General features: G+C 44.1%; 1 protein-coding gene across 1 annotated transcript in view; it reads left to right on the top strand.

Moving 5' to 3' along the window:
• Positions 1 to 943: 943 nt before the first annotated feature.
• LOC142750154 (potassium channel subfamily T member 2-like) overlaps positions 944 to 23,228 on the top strand; it is a 209,248-nt gene continuing 186,963 nt past the window's right edge. The window contains exon 1 of the mRNA XM_075858995.1: positions 944 to 1,663. Coding sequence (XP_075715110.1) covers positions 1,578 to 1,663 — 86 coding nt within the window. The 5' untranslated portion in view covers positions 944 to 1,577. The remainder of the gene's footprint in view (positions 1,664 to 23,228) is intronic.

The following is a 23,228-nucleotide window of genomic DNA, read 5'->3' as shown; positions in this document are numbered from 1 at the left end:
TATATATATATATATATATATATATAATAGTCTCTCCCAAGCAGCAGTCCCTTGTCTATGGTCTCTCATCAGAAGTCACTTCTTTTTGGTGTCTACTGCAACAGTCACATCTATTTAGAGTCTCTTTCGTGCAGCAGTCACTTCTATATAAAGTCCCATATTGAGTCTTCAACCTGTTTTATCAGCAGCAGTCACTTGTATTTGGAGCCAGTCTCACTTCTCTTTTTGGGCCATATCTAGTCTGTCTCCTTGACCTCTCTCTAAGCAGTCACTTGCATCTACAGACAGTCCCCCTTATTTATCAGCAGTCTCTCCTCTCCCTCTGAGCAGTCACCTGTATCTACAGTGAGTATCTTTTCTGTCTGTCTTTCAGCAGTCACTTGCATCTACAGAATCTCTGTCTCTCCTTTATCAGCAGTCACTTGCATTTACAGACAGTCTCTCTTTACCAGCAGTCTCTCCTCTTTTACTCTGCAGTTACTTGTCTCTCTCTTAGCAGCCACTAGCATCTACAGTCTCACTTCTGCACCAGCAGTCACTTCTCTCTCTCTTTCTCTCTCTCTCTGAGCAGTCACTTCCATCTAGAGTTTCTCACCTTTATCAGCAGTCTCTCCCCTCTGAGCTGTCACTTGGATCTACAGACAGTCTCTCCTTTATTAGCAGTCTCTCCCCTCTCTGGGCTGTCACTTGCCTCTACAGACAGTCTCTCTGTGTGTCTCTCTCACTTTGATCAGTCATTGCATCTATAGTCTCTGAGCAGTCACTTGTCTCCCCCTCTCACAGAGATGACTGAGGACCCCTCAGGTGGAATGAGCCCCCCTCTCCTCTCCCTGCACTCTCATCTTTCTACAGAATACTAATTTGTTCCTGACTGTCACATCTCTTACCCTCCAGTATAACCATATACATGTGCCCTCTGTCACCTGCCACCATCACCCCTTCTCTACCATTCTCCCCCTCATGTGAATGATTCCCAATCCTCCTTTTCCGCCTGTTGCTTCCCCCCCATCTCCGAGTCTTTTCCAGTCTGTGAATGAGAAGCATTTCCCTCTGTGCTCCTCCCCCGCCCTCCCCTGATTGAGAAATTACAGCAGGGAGCTGTCCATTATATAGATATATAGGTGTAGTCCATACCTGTGCCCTGCAATCCTCACCCACTACCAGAGGGTACAGGTCTGCGTTTTCCTTCCCCTATAGATCCTATACTATCCATTGATATAGAGCGTGGGAGACTGGCGACAGAGAAGTTTGGATCTGATTTTCCTATGGGATTTACCCTCATCCCTACAAACCCTGGAAGAGACTGGCGGAGATGGGGCATGAACTGATTCTATTATCTCAGCTTTTCCTACATCTCAGACTCCAAGTGCTTCTCTAAGTCTTGTTACCCAATCTTATCTCTCTGGATTGGCAGTGCTTGCCAAGGAAATTAGTTACAGGACCACCAGGGAGGAAGGTGATAGGTGTTATGATAGGCAACAACCCTCCTTTCATTCATGGACATGCTCCTCTCAGCTCCGCAGATCCAATGACAGGTGTTGGAAACTGAAGGAAAGTGGCACTGGGCAGGTGGCAAGATGGAATTGGAAAAAGACGTACAGCCCTTACCACCGAGGTACAGGTTCCGAGACCTGCTGATGGGTGACTGGCAGCAGGATGAAAGGTAAAGTGATGTGCCTGGGGGGAGTTGTAGTACTGAAAGAGTTAAGTATTGCACGTGGAGGAACAGTGGGACACCAATGCCGGGTCATTGCCATTCAAAAACTTAGGAGTGTTTCCCTATGTAATGATCAGATGTAGTGACATTACACAAGTATCTGCACAGTGTATAATGTAATAGGAGATGTATAATACACAGATATTACTAGTATCCCCCTAGAGGTGTCTGCACTGTGTATAATGTAATAGAGAGGAGATGTATAATGCACAGATATTACTAGTATCCCCCCTAGAGGTGTCTGCACTGTGTATAATGTAATAGAGAGGAGATGTATAATACACAGATATTACTAGTATCCCCCTAGAGGTGTCTGCACTGTGTATAATGTAATAGGAGATGTATAATGCACAGATATTACTAGTATCCCCCCTAGAGGTGTCTGCACTGTGTATAATGTAATAGGAGATGTATAATACACAGATATCACTAGTATCCCCCCTAGAGGTGTCTGCACTGTGTATAATGTAATAGGAGATGTATAATACACAGATATTACTAGTATCCCCCCTAGAGGTGTCTGCACTGTGTATAATGTAATAGGAGATGTATAATGCACAGATATTACTAGTATCCCCCCTAGAGGTGTCTGCACAGTGTATAATGTAATAGGAGATGTATAATACACAGATATCACTAGTATCCCCCCTAGAGGTGTCTGCACTGTGTATAATGTAATAGGAGATGTATAATACACAGATATTACTAGTATCCGCCTAGAGGTGTCTGCACTGTGTATAATGTAATAGGAGATGTATAATACACAGATATTACTAGTATCCGCCTAGAGGTGTCTGCACAGTGTATAATGTAATAGGAGATGTATAATACACAGATATTACTAGTATCTCCCCCTAGAGGTGTCTGCACTGTGTATAATGTAATAGCAGATGTATAATATACAGATATTACTAGTATCCCCCTAGAGGTGTCTGCACAGTGTATATTGTAATAGAGAGGAGATGTATAATGCACAGATATTACTAGTATCCCCCCTAGAGGTGTCTGCACTGTGTATAATGTAATAGGAGATGTATAATACACAGATATTACTAGTATCCCCCCTAGAGGTGTCTGCACAGTGTATAATGTAATAGAGAGGAGATGTATAATGCACAGATATTACTAGTATCCCCCCTAGAGGTGTCTGCACTGTGTATAATTTAATAGGAGATGTATAATACACAGATATTACTAGTATCCCCCTAGAGGTGTCTGCACTGTGTATAATGTAATAGAGAGGAGATGTATAATGCACAGATATTACTAGTATCCCCCCTAGAGGTGTCTGCACTGTGTATAATGTAATAGGAGATGTATAATACACAGATATTACTAGTATCCCCCCTAGAGGTGTCTGCACTGTGTATAATGTAATAGAGAGGAGATGTATAATACACAGATATTACTAGTATCCCCCCTAGAGGTGTCTGCACAGTGTATAATGTAATAGAGAGGAGATGTATAATGCACAGATATTACTAGTATCCCCCCTAGAGGTGTCTGCACTGTGTATAATGTAATAGGAGATGTATAATACACAGATATTACTAGTATCCCCCCTAGAGGTGTCTGCACTGTGTATAATGTAATAGGAGATGTATAATGCACAGATATTACTAGTATCCCCCCTAGAGGTGTCTGCACAGTGTATAATGTAATAGGAGATGTATAATACACAGATATCACTAGTATCCCCCCTAGAGGTGTCTGCACTGTGTATAATGTAATAGGAGATGTATAATACACAGATATTACTAGTATCCGCCTAGAGGTGTCTGCACTGTGTATAATGTAATAGGAGATGTATAATACACAGATATTACTAGTATCCGCCTAGAGGTGTCTGCACAGTGTATAATGTAATAGGAGATGTATAATACACAGATATTACTAGTATCTCCCCCTAGAGGTGTCTGCACTGTGTATAATGTAATAGCAGATGTATAATATACAGATATTACTAGTATCCCCCTAGAGGTGTCTGCACAGTGTATATTGTAATAGAGAGGAGATGTATAATGCACAGATATTACTAGTATCCCCCCTAGAGGTGTCTGCACTGTGTATAATGTAATAGGAGATGTATAATACACAGATATTACTAGTATCCCCCCTAGAGGTGTCTGCACAGTGTATAATGTAATAGAGAGGAGATGTATAATGCACAGATATTACTAGTATCCCCCCTAGAGGTGTCTGCACTGTGTATAATTTAATAGGAGATGTATAATACACAGATATTACTAGTATCCCCCTAGAGGTGTCTGCACTGTGTATAATGTAATAGAGAGGAGATGTATAATGCACAGATATTACTAGTATCCCCCCTAGAGGTGTCTGCACTGTGTATAATGTAATAGGAGATGTATAATACACAGATATTACTAGTATCCCCCCTAGAGGTGTCTGCACTGTGTATAATGTAATAGAGAGGAGATGTATAATACACAGATATTACTAGTATCCCCCCTAGAGGTGTCTGCACAGTGTATAATGTAATAGAGAGGAGATGTATAATGCACAGATATTACTAGTATCCCCCCTAGAGGTGTCTGCACTGTGTATAATGTAATAGGAGATGTATAATACACAGATATTACTAGTATCCCCCCTAGAGGTATCTGCACTGTGTATAATGTAATAGGAGATGTATAATGCACAGATATTACTAGTATACCCCTAGAGGTGTCGGCACTGTGTATAATGTAATAGAGAGGAGATGTATAATGCACAGATATTACTAGTATCCCCCCTAGAGGTGTCTGCACTGTGTATAATGTAATAGGAGATGTATAATGCACAGATATTACTAGTATCCGCCTAGAGGTGTCTGCACAGTGTATAATGTAATAGGAGATGTATAATGCACAGATATTACTAGTATCCCCCCTAGAGGTATCTGCACTGTGTATAATGTAATAGGAGACGTATAATGTACAGATATTACTAGTATCCCCCCTAGAGGTGTCTGCACTGTGTATAATGTAATAGGAGACGTATAATGTACAGATATTACTAGTATCTCCCCTAGAGGTGTCTGCACTGTGTATAATGTAATAGGAGATGTATAATGCACAGATATTACTAGTATCCCCCCTAGAGGTGTCTGCACTGTGTATAATGTAATAGGAGATGTATAATACACAGATATCACTAGTATCCCCCCTAGAGGTGTCTGCACTGTGTATAATGTAATAGGAGATGTATAATACACAGATATTACTAGTATCCCCCTAGAGGTGTCTGCACTGTGTATAATGTAATAGGAGATGTATAATGCACAGATATTACTATTACTAGTATCCCCCTAGAGGTGTCTGCACTGTGTATAATGTAATAGAGAGGGGATGTATAATGCACAGATATTACTAGTATCCCCCTAGAGGTGTCTGCACTGTGTATAATGTAATAGAGAGGGGATGTATAATACACAGATATTACTAGTATCCCCCCTAGAGGTGTCTGCACTGTGTATAATGTAATAGGAGACGTATAATGTACAGATATTACTAGTATCTCCCCTAGAGGTGTCTGCACTGTGTATAATGTAATAGGAGATGTATAATGCACAGATATTACTAGTATCCCCCCTAGAGGTGTCTGCACTGTGTATAATGTAATAGGAGATGTATAATACACAGATATCACTAGTATCCCCCCTAGAGGTGTCTGCACTGTGTATAATGTAATAGGAGATGTATAATACACAGATATTACTAGTATCCCCCTAGAGGTGTCTGCACTGTGTATAATGTAATAGGAGATGTATAATGCACAGATATTACTAGTATCCCCCTAGAGGTGTCTGCACTGTGTATAATGTAATAGAGAGGGGATGTATAATGCACAGATATTACTAGTATACCCCTAGAGGTTTCTGCACTGTGTATAATGTAATAGAGACGAGATGTATAATACACAGATATTACTAGTATACCCCCTAGAGGTGTCTGCACTGTGTATAATGTAATAGAGAGGAGATGTATAATGCACAGATATTACTAGTATCCCCCAGAATTGTCTGGAATGTGTATAATGTAATAGGAGATGTATAATACACAGATATCACTAGTATCCACACTGGAGGTGTCTGCACTGTGTATAATGTAGCAGAGAGAAGATGTATAATGCAAAGATACTACTAGTATCCCCCCTAGAGGTGTCTGCACTGTGTATAATGTAATAGGAGATGTATAATGCACAGATATTACTAGTATCCCCCCTAGAGGTGTCTGCACTGTGTATAATGTAATAGGAGATGTATAATGCACAGATATTACTAGTATCCCCCCTAGAGGTATCTGCACTGTGTATAATGTAATAGAGACGAGATGTATAATACACAGATATTACTAGTATACCCCCTAGAGGTGTCTGCACTGTGTATAATGTAATAGGAGATGTATAATACACAGATATTACTAGTATCCCCCCTAGAGGTGTCTGCACTGTGTATAATGTAATAGAGAGGAGATGTATAATGTACAGATATTACTAGTATCCCCCCTAGAGGTGTCTGCACTGTGTATAATGTAATAGGAGACGTATAATGTACAGATATTACTAGTATCTCCCCTAGAGGTGTCTGCACTGTGTATAATGTAATAGAGACGAGATGTATAATACACAGATATTACTAGTATACCCCTAGAGGTGTCTGCACTGTGTATAATGTAGCAGAGAGATGTATAATGCACAGATATTACTAGTATCTCCCCCTAGAGGTGTCTGAACTGTGTATGATGTAATAGAGAGGAGATGTATAATACACAGATATTACTAGTATCCCCCCTAGAGGTGTCTGAACTGTGTATGATGTGATAGAGAGGAGATGTATAATACACATATATTACTAGTATCCGCCTAGAGGTGTCTGCACAGTGTATAATGTAATAGGAGATGTATAATACACAGATATTAGTAGTATCTCCCCTAGAGGTGTCTGCACTGTGTATAATGTAATAGAGAGGAGATGTATAATGCACAGATATTACTAGTATCCCCCCTAGAGGTATCTGCACTGTGTATAATGTAATAGAGAGGTGCTGTATAATACACAGATATTACTAGTATCCCCCCTAGAGGTATCTGCACTGTGTATAATGTAATAGAGACGAGATGTATAATACACAGATATTACTAGTATCCCCCAGAAGTGTCTGCACTGTGTATAATGTAATAGAGACGAGATGTATAATACACAGATATTACTAGTATCCCCCCTAGAGGTGTCTGCACTGTGTATAATGTAATAGAGAGGAGATGTATAATGCACAGATATTACTAGTATACCCCTAGAGGTGTCTGCACTGTGTATAATGTAATAGAGAGGAGCTGTATAATACACAGATATTACTAGTATCCCCCAGAAGTGTCTGCACTGTGTATAATGTAGCAGAGAGTAGATGTATAATACACCGATATTACTAGTATCCCCCAGAAGTGTCTGCACAGTGTATAATGTAATAGGAGATGTATAATACACAGATATTACTAGTATCCGCCTAGAGGTGTCTGCACTGTGTATAATGTAATAGAGAGGAGATGTATAATGCACAGATATTACTAGTATCCCCCCTAGAGGTGTCTGCACTGTGTATAATGTAATAGAGAGGAGATGTATAATGCACAGATATTACTAGTATCCCCCCTAGAGGTATCTGCACTGTGTATAATGTAATAGGAGATGTATAATACACAGATATAACTAGTATCCCCCCTAGAGGTGTCTGCACTGTGTATAATGTAATAGAGAGGAGATGTATAATACACAGATATTACTAGTATCCCCCAGAAGTGTCTGGAATGTGTATAATGTAATAGGAGATGTATAATGCACAGATATTACTAGTATCCCCCCTAGAGGTGTCTGCACTGTGTATAATGTAATAGGAGATGTATAATACACAGATATTACTAGTATCCCCCCTAGAGGTGTCTGCACTGTGTATAATGTAATAGGAGATGTATAATACACAGATATTACTAGTATCCCCCCTAGAGGTGTCTGCACTGTGTATAATGTAATAGAGACGAGATGTATAATACACAGATATTACTAGTATCCCCCAGAAGTGTCTGGAATGTGTATAATGTAATAGGAGATGTATAATACACAGATATCACTAATATCCATACTGGAGGTGTCTGCACTGTGTATAATGTAATAGAGAGGGGATGTATAATGCACAGATATTACTAGTATACCCCTAGAGGTGTCTGCACTGTGTATAATGTAATAGAGAGGAGATGTATAATGCACAGATATTACTAGTATACCCCTAGAGGTGTCTGCACTGTGTATAATGTAATAGAGAGGAGCTGTATAATACACATATATTACTAGTATACCCCTAGAGGTGTCTGCACTGTGTATAATGTAATAGAGAGGAGCTGTATAATACACAGATATTACTAGTATCTCCCCCTAGAGGTGTCTGCACTGTGTATAATGTAATAGGAGATGTATAATGCACAGATATTACTAGTATCCCCCCTAGAGGTGTCTGCACTGTGTATAATGTAATAGAGACGAGATGTATAATACACAGATATTACTAGTATCCCCCCTAGAGGTGTCTGCACTGTGTATAATGTAATAGAGACGAGATGTATAATACACAGATATAACTAGTATCCGCCTAGAGGTGTCTGCACTGTGTATAATTTAATAGGAGATGTATAATACACAGATATTACTTGTATCCCCCCTAGAGGTGTCTGCACTGTGTATAATTTAATAGGAGATGTATAATACACAGATATTACTAGTATCCCCCCTAGAGGTGTCTGCACTGTGTATAATGTAATAGAGAGGAGATGTATAATGCACAGATATTACTAGTATCCCCCCTAGAGGTGTCTGCACTGTGTATAATGTAATAGGAGATGTATAATACACAGATATTACTAGTATCCCCCCTAGAGGTGTCTGCACTGTGTATAATGTAATAGAGAGGAGATGTATAATGCACAGATATTACTAGTATCCCCCCTAGAGGTGTCTGCACTGTGTATAATGTAATAGAGAGGAGATGTATAATTCACAGATATTACTAGTATCCCCCCTAGAGGTGTCTGCACTGTGTATAATGTAATAGGAGATGTATAATGCACAGATATAACTAGTATCCGCCTAGAGGTGTCTGCACAGTGTATAATGTAATAGAGAGGAGATGTATAATACACAGATATTACTAGTATCCCCCCTAGAGGTGTCTGCACTGTGTATAATGTAATAGAGAGGAGATGTATAATGCACAGATATTACTAGTATCCCCCCTAGAGGTGTCTGCACTGTGTATAATGTAATAGGAGATGTATAATACACAGATATTACTAGTATCTCCCCCTAGAGGTGTCTGCACTGTGTATAATGTAATAGCAGATGTATAATATACAGATATTACTAGTATCCCCCTAGAGGTGTCTGCACAGTGTATAATGTAATAGAGAGGAGATGTATAATGCACAGATATTACTAGTATCCCCCCTAGAGGTGTCTGCACTGTGTATAATGTAATAGGAGATGTATAATACACAGATATTACTAGTATCCCCCCTAGAGGTGTCTGCACTGTGTATAATGTAATAGGAGATGTATAATACACAGATATTACTAGTATCCCCCCTAGAGGTGTCTGCACTGTGTATAATGTAATAGAGAGGAGATGTATAATGCACAGATATTACTAGTATCCCCCCTAGAGGTGTCTGCACTGTGTATAATGTAATAGGAGATGTATAATACACAGATATTACTAGTATCTCCCCTAGAGGTGTCTGCACTGTGTATAATGTAATAGAGAGGAGATGTATAATGCACAGATATTACTAGTATCCCCCCTAGAGGTGTCTGCACTGTGTATAATGTAATAGGAGATGTATAATGCACAGATATAACTAGTATCCGCCTAGAGGTGTCTGCACTGTGTATAATGTAATAGAGAGGAGATGTATAATACACAGATATTACTAGTATCCGCCTAGAGGTGTCTGCACTGTATATAATGTAATAGAGAGGAGATGTATAATACACAGATATTACTAGTATCCCCCCTAGAGGTGTCTGCACTGTGTATAATGTAATTGTTAGGGATCTGCCAGGTACTTCATCTAGCTATACTCCTGGGATTAATCAATCCACACCTGAGGCCAGACCTGCTCGACTGACACCATCTCCCACCAACCAGGGTGGCAGGCTCAGGAGTGGGAGAGCCTATCGCGGCCTGGTCTCTCGGAGTTAGCTCCGCCCCCTGCCCTTTATTACCTGCCCTGTGCTCTCCCTCAGTGCTTGTAATTCTTTTGGATTCCTGGCCCCACTGCTGCTTGCTCCAGCCTGCTTCTGCCGTGCTTCTGCCTTGCTGCAGTTCTGCTTGACCTGCTTGCTTGCCCTGGCTTGCTTCTGTCTCCGTGCCTGCTCGGGTGTACTCACTTCGTCCTGGTCCTGACTGTTCGTTCGCCGCCCCGTTTCCTTGTGGCGTTCCGTGGCTACTGCCCCTTCCCTTGCGTGTTCCCTGTTTGTCTTCCTGTGCACTTAGCCAGCGTAGGGACCGCCGCCCAGTTGTACCTCGTCGCCTAGGGCGGGTCGTTGCAAGTAGGCAGGGACAGGGCGGTGGGTAGATTAGGGCTCACTTTCCCTTCACCTCCTTCCTGCCATTACATAATTACAAGCCCTTACCTAGTCTACCATTTCTCCTACGCTGACGCTATCATGGACCCCCTTGAGACCCTGACCCAGCAGATGCAGGGCCTCTCCCTACAGGTCCAGGCCCTGGCCCAAAGGGTCAATCAGGGTGACGCTGCTTTAGTAGTACCCCTCACCTCACCTCTAGAACCCGACCTCAAGTTACCTGACCGGTTTTCAGGGGACCGTAAGACGTTTCTCTCCTTCCGGGAGAGTTGCAGACTGTATTTCCGCCTAAAGCCCCACTCCTCAGGTTCCGAGAACCAGCGGGTGGGTATCATCATATCCCGACTCCAGGAAGGGCCCCAAGAGTGGGCCTTCTCCTTGGCTCCTGACGCCCCTGAACTTTCCTCTGTTGATCGTTTTTTCTCTGCCCTCGGACTCATTTACGACGAGACTGACAGGACTGCTTTAGCCGAGAGTCAGCTGGTGACCTTACGTCAGGGTAGGAGACCGGTTGAGGAATACTGTTCTGATTTTAGGAAGTGGTGCGTAGCTTCTCAGTGGAACGATCCGGCCCTAAGGTGCCAGTTTAGGTTAGGATTATCTGACGCCCTGAAGGATCTGCTGGTTAGCTACCCCTCGCCTGACTCCCTTGACCAGGTTATGGCCCTAGCAGTACGACTTGACCGACGTCTCAGGGAACGTCAGCTAGAACGCTTCAGTGTGCTCCCCTCTGACTTTTCTGCGATTCCCCCCGAGGTCCCGTCTTCTCGCCCCTCCACGGAGGACTCGGAGGTACCTATGCAACTCGGGGCCTCCATGTCCCCTCGACAACGTAGAGAGTTTCGCAGAATGAATGGTCTCTGCTTCTACTGTGGGGACGACAAGCATCTACTGAACACCTGTCCCAGGCGCAAGAATAAGAAGCCGGAAAACTTCCGCGCCTAAGTGATCATCGGGGAGGTCACTTGGGCGCACAGGTATTTCCCGTTAATGTGAAACGCAATAAAATTTTGCTTCCCTTTCAGGTCTCGTTTGCTGGCCGGTCTGCCACGGGCAGTGCTTTCGTGGATTCTGGCTCATCTGCTAATATCATGTCTGTGGATTTTGCTATGTCTCTAAAGATGCCTTGTATTGATTTACCTTATCCCATCCCTGTAGTAGGAATCGACTCAACCCCCCTTGCTAATGGTTATTTTACTCAGCATACTCCTGTTTTTGAACTCCTGGTTGGCTCCATGCATTTGGAGCAGTGCTCTGTACTGGTGATGCAGGGATTATCGTCTGATCTGGTATTAGGTCTTCCCTGGTTGCAGTTGCATAATCCCACATTTGATTGGAATACTGGGGATCTCACCAAATGGGGTAATGAATGTCTTATGTCATGTCTTTCCGTTAACTCTATTTCTCCCCGGGAGGAGGTAAACACGCTTCCTGAGTTTGTTCAGGACTTCGCCGATGTGTTTTCTAAGGAGGCCTCCGAGGTGTTGCCCCCCCATAGAGATTACGATTGCGCTATCGATTTGGTGCCTGGTGCCAAGCTTCCTAAGGGTAGGATATTTAATCTTTCATGTCCTGAACGTGAAGCGATGAGGGTGTATATCCAAGAATGCCTGGCCAAGGGTTTCATTCGCCCCTCGACTTCTCCTGTAGGTGCTGGCTTCTTCTTCGTGGGGAAGAAGGATGGTGGTCTTAGGCCGTGCATTGATTATCGTAACCTGAATAAGGTCACCGTAAGGAACCAGTACCCACTTCCTTTGATTCCGGATCTTTTTAATCAGGTTCAGGGAGCCCAATGGTTTTCTAAGTTCGATCTACGGGGGGCATATAACCTTATCCGCATCAAAGAGGGGGATGAGTGGAAAACTGCGTTCAACACACCCGAGAGTCATTTCGAATACCTGGTCATGCCCTTTGGGTTGTGTAATGCCCCTGCTGTCTTCCAGAATTTTATTAATGAAATCCTGAGAGAGTACCTGGGTAATTTTCTTGTTGTGTACCTTGATGACATACTGGTGTTTTCCAAGGACTGGTCCTCCCACGTGGAGCATGTCAGGAAGGTGCTCCAGGTCCTTCGGGAGAATAATCTGTTTGCTAAGACTGAAAAATGTGTCTTTGGGGTACAGGAGATACCATTTTTAGGGCAAATCCTCACTCCTCATGAATTCCGCATGGACCCTGCCAAGGTTCAAGCTGTGGCGGAATGGGTCCAACCTGCCTCCCTTAAGGCGTTACAGTGTTTTTTAGGGTTCGCCAACTATTACAGGAGATTTATTGCCAACTTCTCGGTCGTCGCTAAGCCTCTTACGGACCTTACCCGCAAGGGTGCCGATGTCCTCCATTGGCCCCCTGAGGCCGTCCAGGCCTTTGAGACTCTCAAGAAGTGCTTTATCTCGGCCCCCGTGCTGATTCAGCCCAACCAAGAGGAGCCATTTATTGTGGAGGTTGACGCTTCCGAGGTGGGAGTGGGGGCCGTCTTGTCCCAGGGTACCAGCTCCCTCACCCATCTCCGCCCCTGTGCTTACTTCTCTAGGAAGTTTTCGCCCACGGAGAGTAACTATGATATTGGTAACCGCGAACTTCTAGCCATTAAATGGGCTTTTGAGGAGTGGCGGCACTTCCTGGAGGGGGCCAGACACCAGGTAACGGTCCTTACGGATCACAAGAATCTGGTTTTCCTAGAATCGGCCCGGAGGCTTAATCCTAGACAAGCTCGGTGGGCACTATTCTTTACCAGATTTAATTTCTTGGTTACCTATAGGGCTGGGTCCAAGAATATTAAGGCTGACGCTCTGTCACGTAGTTTCATGGCCAATCCTCCTTCCGAGAAGGATCCCGCTTGTATTTTACCCCCTGGTATAATCGTCTCTGCCACGGATTCTGATTTAGCTTCTGATATCGCGGCTGATCAGGGTGCAGCTCCCGGGAACGTCCCTGGGGACAAACTGTTTGTTCCCCTGCAATACCGGCTGAGGGTACTCAGGGAAAACCATGACTCCGCTCTATCTGGTCATCCTGGCATCTTGGGCACCAAACACCTCATTACCAGAAACTATTGGTGGCCTGGGTTGCCTAAAGATGTTAGGGCTTACGTCGCCGCTTGTGAGGTTTGCGCTAGGTCCAAAACCCCTAGGTCCCGACCTGCGGGCCTACTACGTTCCTTGCCCATTCCCCAGAGACCTTGGACCCATATCTCCATGGATTTTATCACCGATTTGCCTCCATCTCAGGGCAAGTCGGTGGTGTGGGTGGTAGTCGACCGCTTCAGCAAGATGTGCCACTTTGTGCCCCTTAAGAAGCTACCTAACGCCAAGACGTTAGCTTCTTTGTTTGTGAAACACATCCTGCGTCTCCATGGGGCCCCAGTCAATATCGTTTCTGACAGAGGGGTACAATTTGTTTCCTTATTTTGGAGAGCTTTTTGTAAAAAGTTGGAGATTGATCTGTCCTTCTCCTCCGCCTTCCATCCCGAAACTAATGGCCAAACGGAAAGGACCAACCAATCCCTGGAACAATATTTAAGGTGTTTCATCTCTGACTGTCAATTCGATTGGGTCTCATTCCTTCCCCTTGCTGAATTTTCCCTGAATAACCGGGTCAGTAACTCGTCAGGGGTCTCCCCGTTTTTCTGTAATTTCGGGTTTAACCCAAGGTTCTCCTCCGTCTCCCCTGGTTGTTCCAATAATCCTGAGGTAGAGGAGGTTCATCGGGAACTGTGCACTGTCTGGGCCCAGGTTCAGAAGAACCTAGAGGCGTCCCAGAGCGCACAAAAGATTCAGGCGGATAGTAGACGTTCTGCTAACCCCCGGTTTGTCGTCGGGGATTTGGTCTGGTTGTCGTCCAGGAACTTGCGCCTTAAGGTCCCGTCCAGGAAGTTTGCTCCCGGATTTATTGGACCTTATAAGATCATTGAAGTCCTCAACCCTGTATCCTTCCGTCTGGAGCTCCCCCCATCCTTTCGCATACATGACGTCTTCCATGCCTCCCTCCTTAAACGCTGCTCCCCGTCCTGGTCCCCCTCGAGGATACCTCCTGTTCCCGTTCTCACCCCTGAGGGGGTGGAATTCGAGGTGGCCAAGATTATGGACAGTAGGATGGTCCAGGGCTCCCTCCAGTACCTGGTCCATTGGAGAGGATACGGGCCGGAGGAGAGGACTTGGGTACCTGCCCGTGATGTTCACGCTGGGGTATTGATCAGGAGGTTCCACCTCCTCTTCCCCACTAAACCGGGTCCCCTTAGTAAGGGTCCGGTGGCCCCTCATAAAAGGGGGAGTACTGTTAGGGATCTGCCAGGTACTTCATCTAGCTATACTCCTGGGATTAATCAATCCACACCTGAGGCCAGACCTGCTCGACTGACACCATCTCCCACCAACCAGGGTGGCAGGCTCAGGAGTGGGAGAGCCTATCGCGGCCTGGTCTCTCGGAGTTAGCTCCGCCCCCTGCCCTTTATTACCTGCCCTGTGCTCTCCCTCAGTGCTTGTAATTCTTTTGGATTCCTGGCCCCACTGCTGCTTGCTCCAGCCTGCTTCTGCCGTGCTTCTGCCTTGCTGCAGTTCTGCTTGACCTGCTTGCTTGCCCTGGCTTGCTTCTGTCTCCGTGCCTGCTCGGGTGTACTCACTTCGTCCTGGTCCTGACTGTTCGTTCGCCGCCCCGTTTCCTTGTGGCGTTCCGTGGCTACTGCCCCTTCCCTTGCGTGTTCCCTGTTTGTCTTCCTGTGCACTTAGCCAGCGTAGGGACCGCCGCCCAGTTGTACCTCGTCGCCTAGGGCGGGTCGTTGCAAGTAGGCAGGGACAGGGCGGTGGGTAGATTAGGGCTCACTTTCCCTTCACCTCCTTCCTGCCATTACAGTAATAGAGAGGAGATGTATAATACACAGATATTACTAGTATCCCCCCTAGAGGTGTCTGCACTGTGTATAATGTAATAGAGAGGAGATGTATAATACACAGATATTACTAGTATCCCCCCTAGAGGTGTCTGCACAGTGTATAATGTAATAGAGACGAGATGTATAATGCACAGATATCACTAGTATTCCCCCTAGAGGTGTCTGCACTGTGTATAATGTAATAGAGAGGAGCTGTATAATATACAGATATTACTAGTATCCCCCCTAGAGGTGTCTGCACTGTGTATAATGTAATAGGAGATGTATAATACACAGATATTACTAGTATCCCCCCTAGAGGTGTCTGCACAGTGTATAATGTAATAGAGACGAGATGTATAATGCACAGATATCACTAGTATTCCCCCTAGAGGTGTCTGCACTGTGTATAATGTAATAGAGAGGGGATGTATAATGCACAGATATAACTAGTATCCGCCTAGAGGTGTCTGCACTGTGTATAATGTAATAGAGAGGAGATGTATAATACACAGATATTACTAGTATTCCCCCTAGAGGTGTCTGCACTGTGTATAATGTAATAGAGAGGAGCTGTATAATATACAGATATTACTAGTATCCCCCTAGAGGTGTCTGCACAGTGTATAATGTAATAGAGAGGAGATGTATAATGCACAGATATTACTAGTATCCCCCCTAGAGGTGTCTGCACTGTGTATAATGTAATAGGAGATGTATAATACACAGATATTACTAGTATCCCCCCTAGAGGTGTCTGCACTGTGTATAATGTAATAGAGAGGAGATGTATAATGCACAGATATTACTAGTATCCCCCCTAGAGGTGTCTGCACTGTGTATAATGTAATAGGAGATGTATAATGCACAGATATAACTAGTATCCGCCTAGAGGTGTCTGCACTGTGTATAATGTAATAGAGAGGAGATGTATAATACACAGATATTACTAGTATCCCCCCTAGAGGTGTCTGCACTGTGTATAATGTAATAGGAGATGTATAATGCACAGATATTACTAGTATTCCCCCTAGAGGTGTCTGCACTGTGTATAATGTAATAGAGAGGAGATGTATAATACACAGATATTACTAGTATCCCCCCTAGAGGTGTCTGCACAGTGTATAATGTAATAGAGACGAGATGTATAATGCACAGATATCACTAGTATTCCCCCTAGAGGTGTCTGCACTGTGTATAATGTAATAGAGAGGAGCTGTATAATATACAGATATTACTAGTATCCCCCCTAGAGGTGTCTGCACTGTGTATAATGTAATAGGAGATGTATAATACACAGATATTACTAGTATCCCCCCTAGAGGTGTCTGCACAGTGTATAATGTAATAGAGAGGAGATGTATAATGCACAGATATCACTAGTATTCCCCCTAGAGGTGTCTGCACTGTGTATAATGTAATAGAGAGGGGATGTATAATACACAGATATTACTGGTATCCGCCTAGAGGTGTCTGCACTGTGTATAATGTAATAGAGAGGAGATGTATAATACACAGATATTACTAGTATCCCCCCTAGAGGTGTCTGCACTGTGTATAATGTAATAGAGAGGAGATGTATAATACACAGATATTACTAGTATCCCCCCTAGAGGTGTCTGCACAGTGTATAATGTAATAGAGAGGAGCTGTATAATACACAGATATTACTAGTATCCCCCCTAGAGGTGTCTGCACTGTGTATAATGTAATAGAGAGGAGATGTATAATACACAGATATGACTAGTATCCCCCCTAGAGGTGTCTGCACAGTGTATAATGTAATAGAGAGGAGCTGTATAATACACAGATATTACTAGTATCCCCCCTAGAGGTGTCTGCACTGTGTATAATGTAATAGAGACGAGATGTATAATACACAGATATTACTAGTATCCCCCCTAGAGGTGTCTGCACTGTGTATAATGTAATAGAGAGGAGCTGTATAATACACAGATATTACTAGTATACCCCTAGAGGTGTCTGCACTGTGTATAATGTAATAGAGAGGAGATGTATAATACACAGATATTACTAGTATCTCCCCCTAGAGGTGTCTGCACTGTGTATAATATAATAGAGACGAGATGTATAATACACAGATATTACTAGTATCCCCCAGAAGTGTCTGCACTGTGTATAATGTAATAGAGAGGAGATGTATAATACACAGATATTACTAGTATCTCCCCCTAGAGGTGTCTGCACTGTGTATAATATAATAGAGACGAGATGTATAATGCACAGATATTACTAGTATCCCCCCTAGAGGTGTCTGCACTGTGTATAATGTAATAGGAGATGTATAATGCACAGATATTACTAGTATCCCCCCTAGAGGTGTCTGCACTGTGTATAATGTAATAGAGAGGAGATGTATAATACACAGATATTACTAGTATCTCCCCCTAGAGGTGTCTGCACTGTGTATAATATAATAGAGACGAGATGTATAATAATACACAGATATTACTAGTATCCCCCCTAGAGGTGTCTGCACTGTGTATAATGTAATAGAGAGGAGCTGTATAATACACATATATTACTAGTATCCCCCAGAAGTGTCTGCACTGTGTATAATGTAGCAGAGAGAAGATGTATAATACACAGATATTACTAGTATCCCCGCAGGTGTCTGCACTGTGTACAATGTAGCAGAGAGGATCTGGGGTTATATTATCACTACACCAGTACGGGCCTGGGTCAAGTATTAATAATAGAAAATGGCGGAATTTAATAAGGAGACTCATGTCTTCCCTTTGATGCGGTGACTACCTGGTGTATGTATCTTGGCTCCATCATTAGTCCGGCGCCGTCGTGCTTGACTTGTGATCTTTGCCAGCACATGGCTCGTCAGTTGCACAGATCCGGAGATTTGGAGGGGATTATAATAGGATAACGGGTATTTTGTTCCTGAATTTAATCCGTTCATCCTAAATCAAAGCTCGGTAAAGAAATCACTTATTGTACAGCTTATTAATAGATACCCGAGATCCGCAGTTTTATCACCTATATACAATTCTGTGCTTTTATTATTTTCCTGAGTAATCAATACAAAACATCCAGTACATAAAATATGAGGGAATTGCACAATGAGCGAGCGATTTTCCTCATAGACATTATTAGTTCAATATCTGGTGCAAGCAAGAGAAGTGATCTGAAAATATTGCTGGTAAGATGTAGAAATCTGAAATTTCCAATATATCATGAGCAGGGTATTGTATTATATAATAAACACTGTATGGCCAAACGTATGTGGATTCCCCTGCAAATTGAGTTCAGGTGTTTCAGCTAAACCCATTACTAACGGGTACATAAAAGCAATCACACAGCCATGTAATCTCCATAGAGAAGCATTGCTAGTAGTATGGTTTGTACTAAAAAGATCACTGACTTTACACGTGGCACTGTCATAGGATGCCACCTTTGCCACATGTCAGTTTATAAAATATCTGATCAGCTAGATCTGCCCCGGTAACCTGTTAGTGCTATTATCTACTAGATCTGCCTGGTCACCTGTAAGTGCTATTATCTGCTAGATCAGTTCCGGTCACCTGTAAGTGCTATTATTATCTGCTAGATCTTTAGCGGTCACCTGTAAGTGCAATTATTATCTGCTACATTTGTCCCGGTTACCTGTAAGTGCTACTATCTTCTAGATCTGCACAGGTCATCTGTAAGTGCTATTATCTGCTAGATCTGCCCAGGTCACCTGTAAGTGCAATTATTATCTGCTAGATCGGCCAAGATCTGATCACCTGTAATTGCTTTTATCTGTTTTAGTCACCTGTAAGTGTTAATATATCTGCTAGATCTGTCCCGGTAACCTGTAAGGCTATTATCTACCAGATCTGCCCTAGTCACCTGTAAGTGCTATTATTTAGAAGTGGAAGCGTCTAGGAGTAACAATAGCTCAGCCCCGAAGCGATAGATCACACAAACTCATGGAACAAAGTTGTTGTATCACTCACTACAAATATCCACACTGCCTCTGGAAGTGACATCCGCACCAGAACTGTGCACCTGGAGTGCCACGAAATAGGTTTTCATGGTCACTGCACACAGGACTAAGATCACCGTGCACAATGCCAAGTGTCTGCTGGAGTGATGTAAAGCACGTCACCACTGGACTCTGGAGCAGCGGTTCTCCGGAGTGATGAATCACGTCTCTCTATCTGACGTCTGATCGAGGAATCTGGGTTTGGCGTATGCCAGGTGAACGCAACCTAACGGAATAAAAACTACAAGTCCTTCCGCAAAAAATAATCTCTCATACAGCATTGTCGGCTGAAAAATAAAAAAGTTATAAATGGCGACACAAAAACATATACTATTTTTTTTTTTTTAAAAAAAGTGTTTTTATTGTGCAAAAGCAGTAAAACATTAAAAAAAAAAAACTATAGAAATTTGGTATCGCTGTACTCCAAACCACCCACAGGATAAAGTTCTGTTATTTAGACTGTACCACATGGGAAACAGTGTAAATTTAATATGCATCACCTTAATAAAGGCTCAATCAAGAAATTATATGTGCCCTGCAGCTATGTCTACGGAAAAAAAAAAAGTGTAGCTTTTGAAGTGCGACAATCCAAAAAACATTAAAAATCGCACCGTCATTCAGGCCTAAAATCGGCTGATCGGCAAAGTGCCGCACCATAAACCCAACCTGGAAAACGGTGCGAGCCTCAGGACGCTAAGACCCTATTCACACGACAGGGTTTCCCGGCCGTGTGATGGCCGTTCAAAAAACGGCCGTCACACGACCGCAGTAGGAACAATAGACCCCAAATGGGGCTATTCACAAGAGCAATTTTTTTGACTGACCGGGCAATCCGGCCTTCAAAAAATGTGACATGCCCTATTTTCGGCCGTTCTCCTGGCCGCCCGGCTCCCATAAGAAGACTATAATGTGTTGTGAATGTGTTCCGAGTGACGGCTGTGTCTTCTGTTGCTCGCTCTCTCCTCCTCCTCACAGTGCGAAGTGCATGTGAGGAGGAGGGTATTTGTTCGCTCTCTATAGGAGCGGAATCCCCAATCCCCAGCTTCGGCAACACTGAGGCCGGGGATTGGGGATTCCGCTCCAGGAGAAGTCCCTGACTTCACTGTCCATATATGGACACAGTGAAGTCAGGGACTTCTGAAGCGGAATCCCCGGCGCTGTGGCCGGTGTTTCTGCTCCAGGAGAAGTCCATGACTTCACTTTCCACATATGGACATTGAAGTCAGGGACTTCTCCTGGAACGGTCCTCTACAGTGGCGCTATGTATAGAAAGGTAGGGGTTTGCCATTTATGGGGGGTGGGGGCACTATGTAAAAAGGTGCTGTGTAGAACTACCTACAGGGGGCTGTGTGGCATTACCTAACCTACGGGGGGAGGCCTGTGTGGCATTACCTACGGGGGGCTGTGTGGCATTACCTACGGGGGGCTGTGTGGCATTACCTATGGAGGGCTGTGTGGCACTACCTACAGGGGCTGTGTGGCACTACCTACAGGGGCTGTGTGGCACTACCTACAGGGGCTGTGTGGCACTACCTACAGGGGCTGTGTGGCACTACCTACAGGGGCTGTGTGGCACTACCTACAGGGGCTGTGTGGCACTACCTACAAGGGCTGTGTGGCACTACCTACAAGGGCTGTGTGGCACTACCTACAGGGGGCTGTTTGGCATTACCTACAGAGGGGCTGTGTGGCACTACCTACAGAGGGGCTGTGTGGCACTACCTACAAGGGGCTGTATGGCATTACCTACAGGGGGCTGTGTGGCACTACTTACAGGTGGCTGTGTGGCACTACTTACAGATGGCTGTGTGGCGCTACTTACGAGGGGGGCTGTGTGGCACTACCTACAGGGGGGCTGTGGCAGCATCTACAGAGGGCAGTGTGTGGCATTATCTACAGAAGGAAGTGTGTGGCAAAAAATAAAAGTGACAGGGAAAAAAACGGATGCAAAATCGGCCATTAAAAATGGGAACACGGCCCGGAACGGAAACGGAACAGATGCAAAACGGCCGAGAAAAACGGACCCTGACTATTACTAGTATCCCCCCTAGAGGTGTCTGCACTGTCTATAATGTAATAGAGAGGAGATGTATAATACACAGATATTGATATAATGAACCGCTTTTAGAGAGTGGACTGCGCAACATAAAATGTGCCATGTAAAGAAGGGCTCGGGCTCAATGCACGCGATGCGTATTACGTGCGTTTTCTTTATGCGGATTTGCGTACGGCAAATCCGCATTGTAAAGGTATGTTCACACGCAGTGTTTTCAGATGTAATTCGCCCATTTTATGCCTGAAAAAACGCCCCTAATACGCCTACAAACATTGCCCATTGCTTGCAATGGGATTTACGGTGTTCTGTTCCCACGAGGTGCAATTTTACGCATCGCTGTCAAAATACGGCGCGTAAAAAGACGCCCGCGATAAAGAAGTGCATGTCACTTCTTGGGACGTTTTTGGAGCCATTTTTCATTGACTCCATTGAAAAACAGCTCCAATAACGGCAGTAAAATACGCCGCGAAAAACGCGAGTAGTTACAAAAACGTTTGTAAATCTGGAGCTGTTTTCGCCTGAAAAGTTTTTGGTCACTGCGTGTGAACATACCCTAATAAAGTACCAGCATAGTCAATGAGATTCCAGGAAATCTTGCGTACATACTGCACTGGATGGAAATTGGATTTTTCATAATCCGCATCATGACAATTTGTCTTGGAAAATTGCACCAAAATCCGCAGCATGAAAACGCGCCCAAAAACGCATTAAAACGTAAAAACCGCACGATCCGGTGCGGTTTTTACCTGCGAATTTCTTGTGTATTGCTGCGGTTTTGGTGTGCATGTAGCTGTAAAGGATCTGCCAGGCACAGCTTCTGTGTCAACGCCCATAGGTAATCAGTCTGCACCTGCTTCTATGTCTGTGAGACTGACTCCATCTTCCACCACTCAGGATGGCAGGCTTAGGAGTGGGAGAGCCTATCACAGCCTGGCCAGACGGAGCTAGCTCCCGCCCTCTGTCTATTTATACCTGCCTTTCCTGTTCCTCCTTGCTTGTGATTCTTCTCGTTCGGTTTCCTGGCCCTGCTGCAGCTTCGGAACTATTTGACCCTGCTTCATTCTGACCCTGGCTTACTAACTACTCTTCTGCTCTGCGTTTGGTACCTCGTACACTCCTGGTTTGACTCGGCTTGTTCACTACTCTCCTGCTCTGCGTTTGGTACCTCGTACTCTCCTGGTTTGACTCTGCTCGTTCACCACTCTTGTTGCTCACGGTGTTGCCGTGGGCAACTGCCCCATTTCCCTTAGCTTCTTTGTACACTTGTCTGTTTGTCTGTCGTGCACTTACTGAGCGTAGGGACCGTCGCCCAGTTGTACCCCGTCGCCTAGGGCGGGTCGTTGCAAGTAGGCAGGGACTGTGTGGCGGGTAGATTAGGGCTCACTTGTCTGTTTCCCTACCCCCATCATTACAGTAGCCTTATAGTACCAACAGCCATTTGTTGTTCATTCTTAAAGGGAGACACCCCACTGGTTGCTAAGCCACGGCCCATGTACGTTCATGTCGTTGCTCTGCATGGTCCATGCAATCAATGGGTGTGTGTAAATGATGTAGCTACAGATATTACTACCTTCCTGTCTCTCCTTTTAAATGATGTGGTCACAGAAAGTACTGCCTTCCCATCTCTCCCTATAAATGATGTAGGTACAGATAGTACTACCTTCCTATAAATGATGCAGGTACAGATAGTACTGTCTCTCCCTGTAAAAGATGTAGTCATAGATAGTACTGTCTCTCTCAATTAATGATGTAGTAACAGATAGTACTGCCTCAGTGTCTCTTTCTGTAAATGATGTAGGTACGGATAGTACTATCTCCCTCAGTTAATGATGTAGTCACAGATAATACTGCCTCCCTGTATATGATGTAGGTACAGCTAGTACTGTCTCCCCGTCTCTCTCAATTAAAGATGTAGTAACAGATCGTACTGTCTCTTTCTGTAAATTATGTAGG

Source organism: Rhinoderma darwinii, chromosome 3 (genome assembly GCF_050947455.1).
Source record: "Rhinoderma darwinii isolate aRhiDar2 chromosome 3, aRhiDar2.hap1, whole genome shotgun sequence".
Lineage (NCBI taxonomy): Eukaryota > Metazoa > Chordata > Amphibia > Anura > Rhinodermatidae > Rhinoderma > Rhinoderma darwinii.
This window is presented reverse-complemented; position numbering and strand designations above follow the sequence as displayed.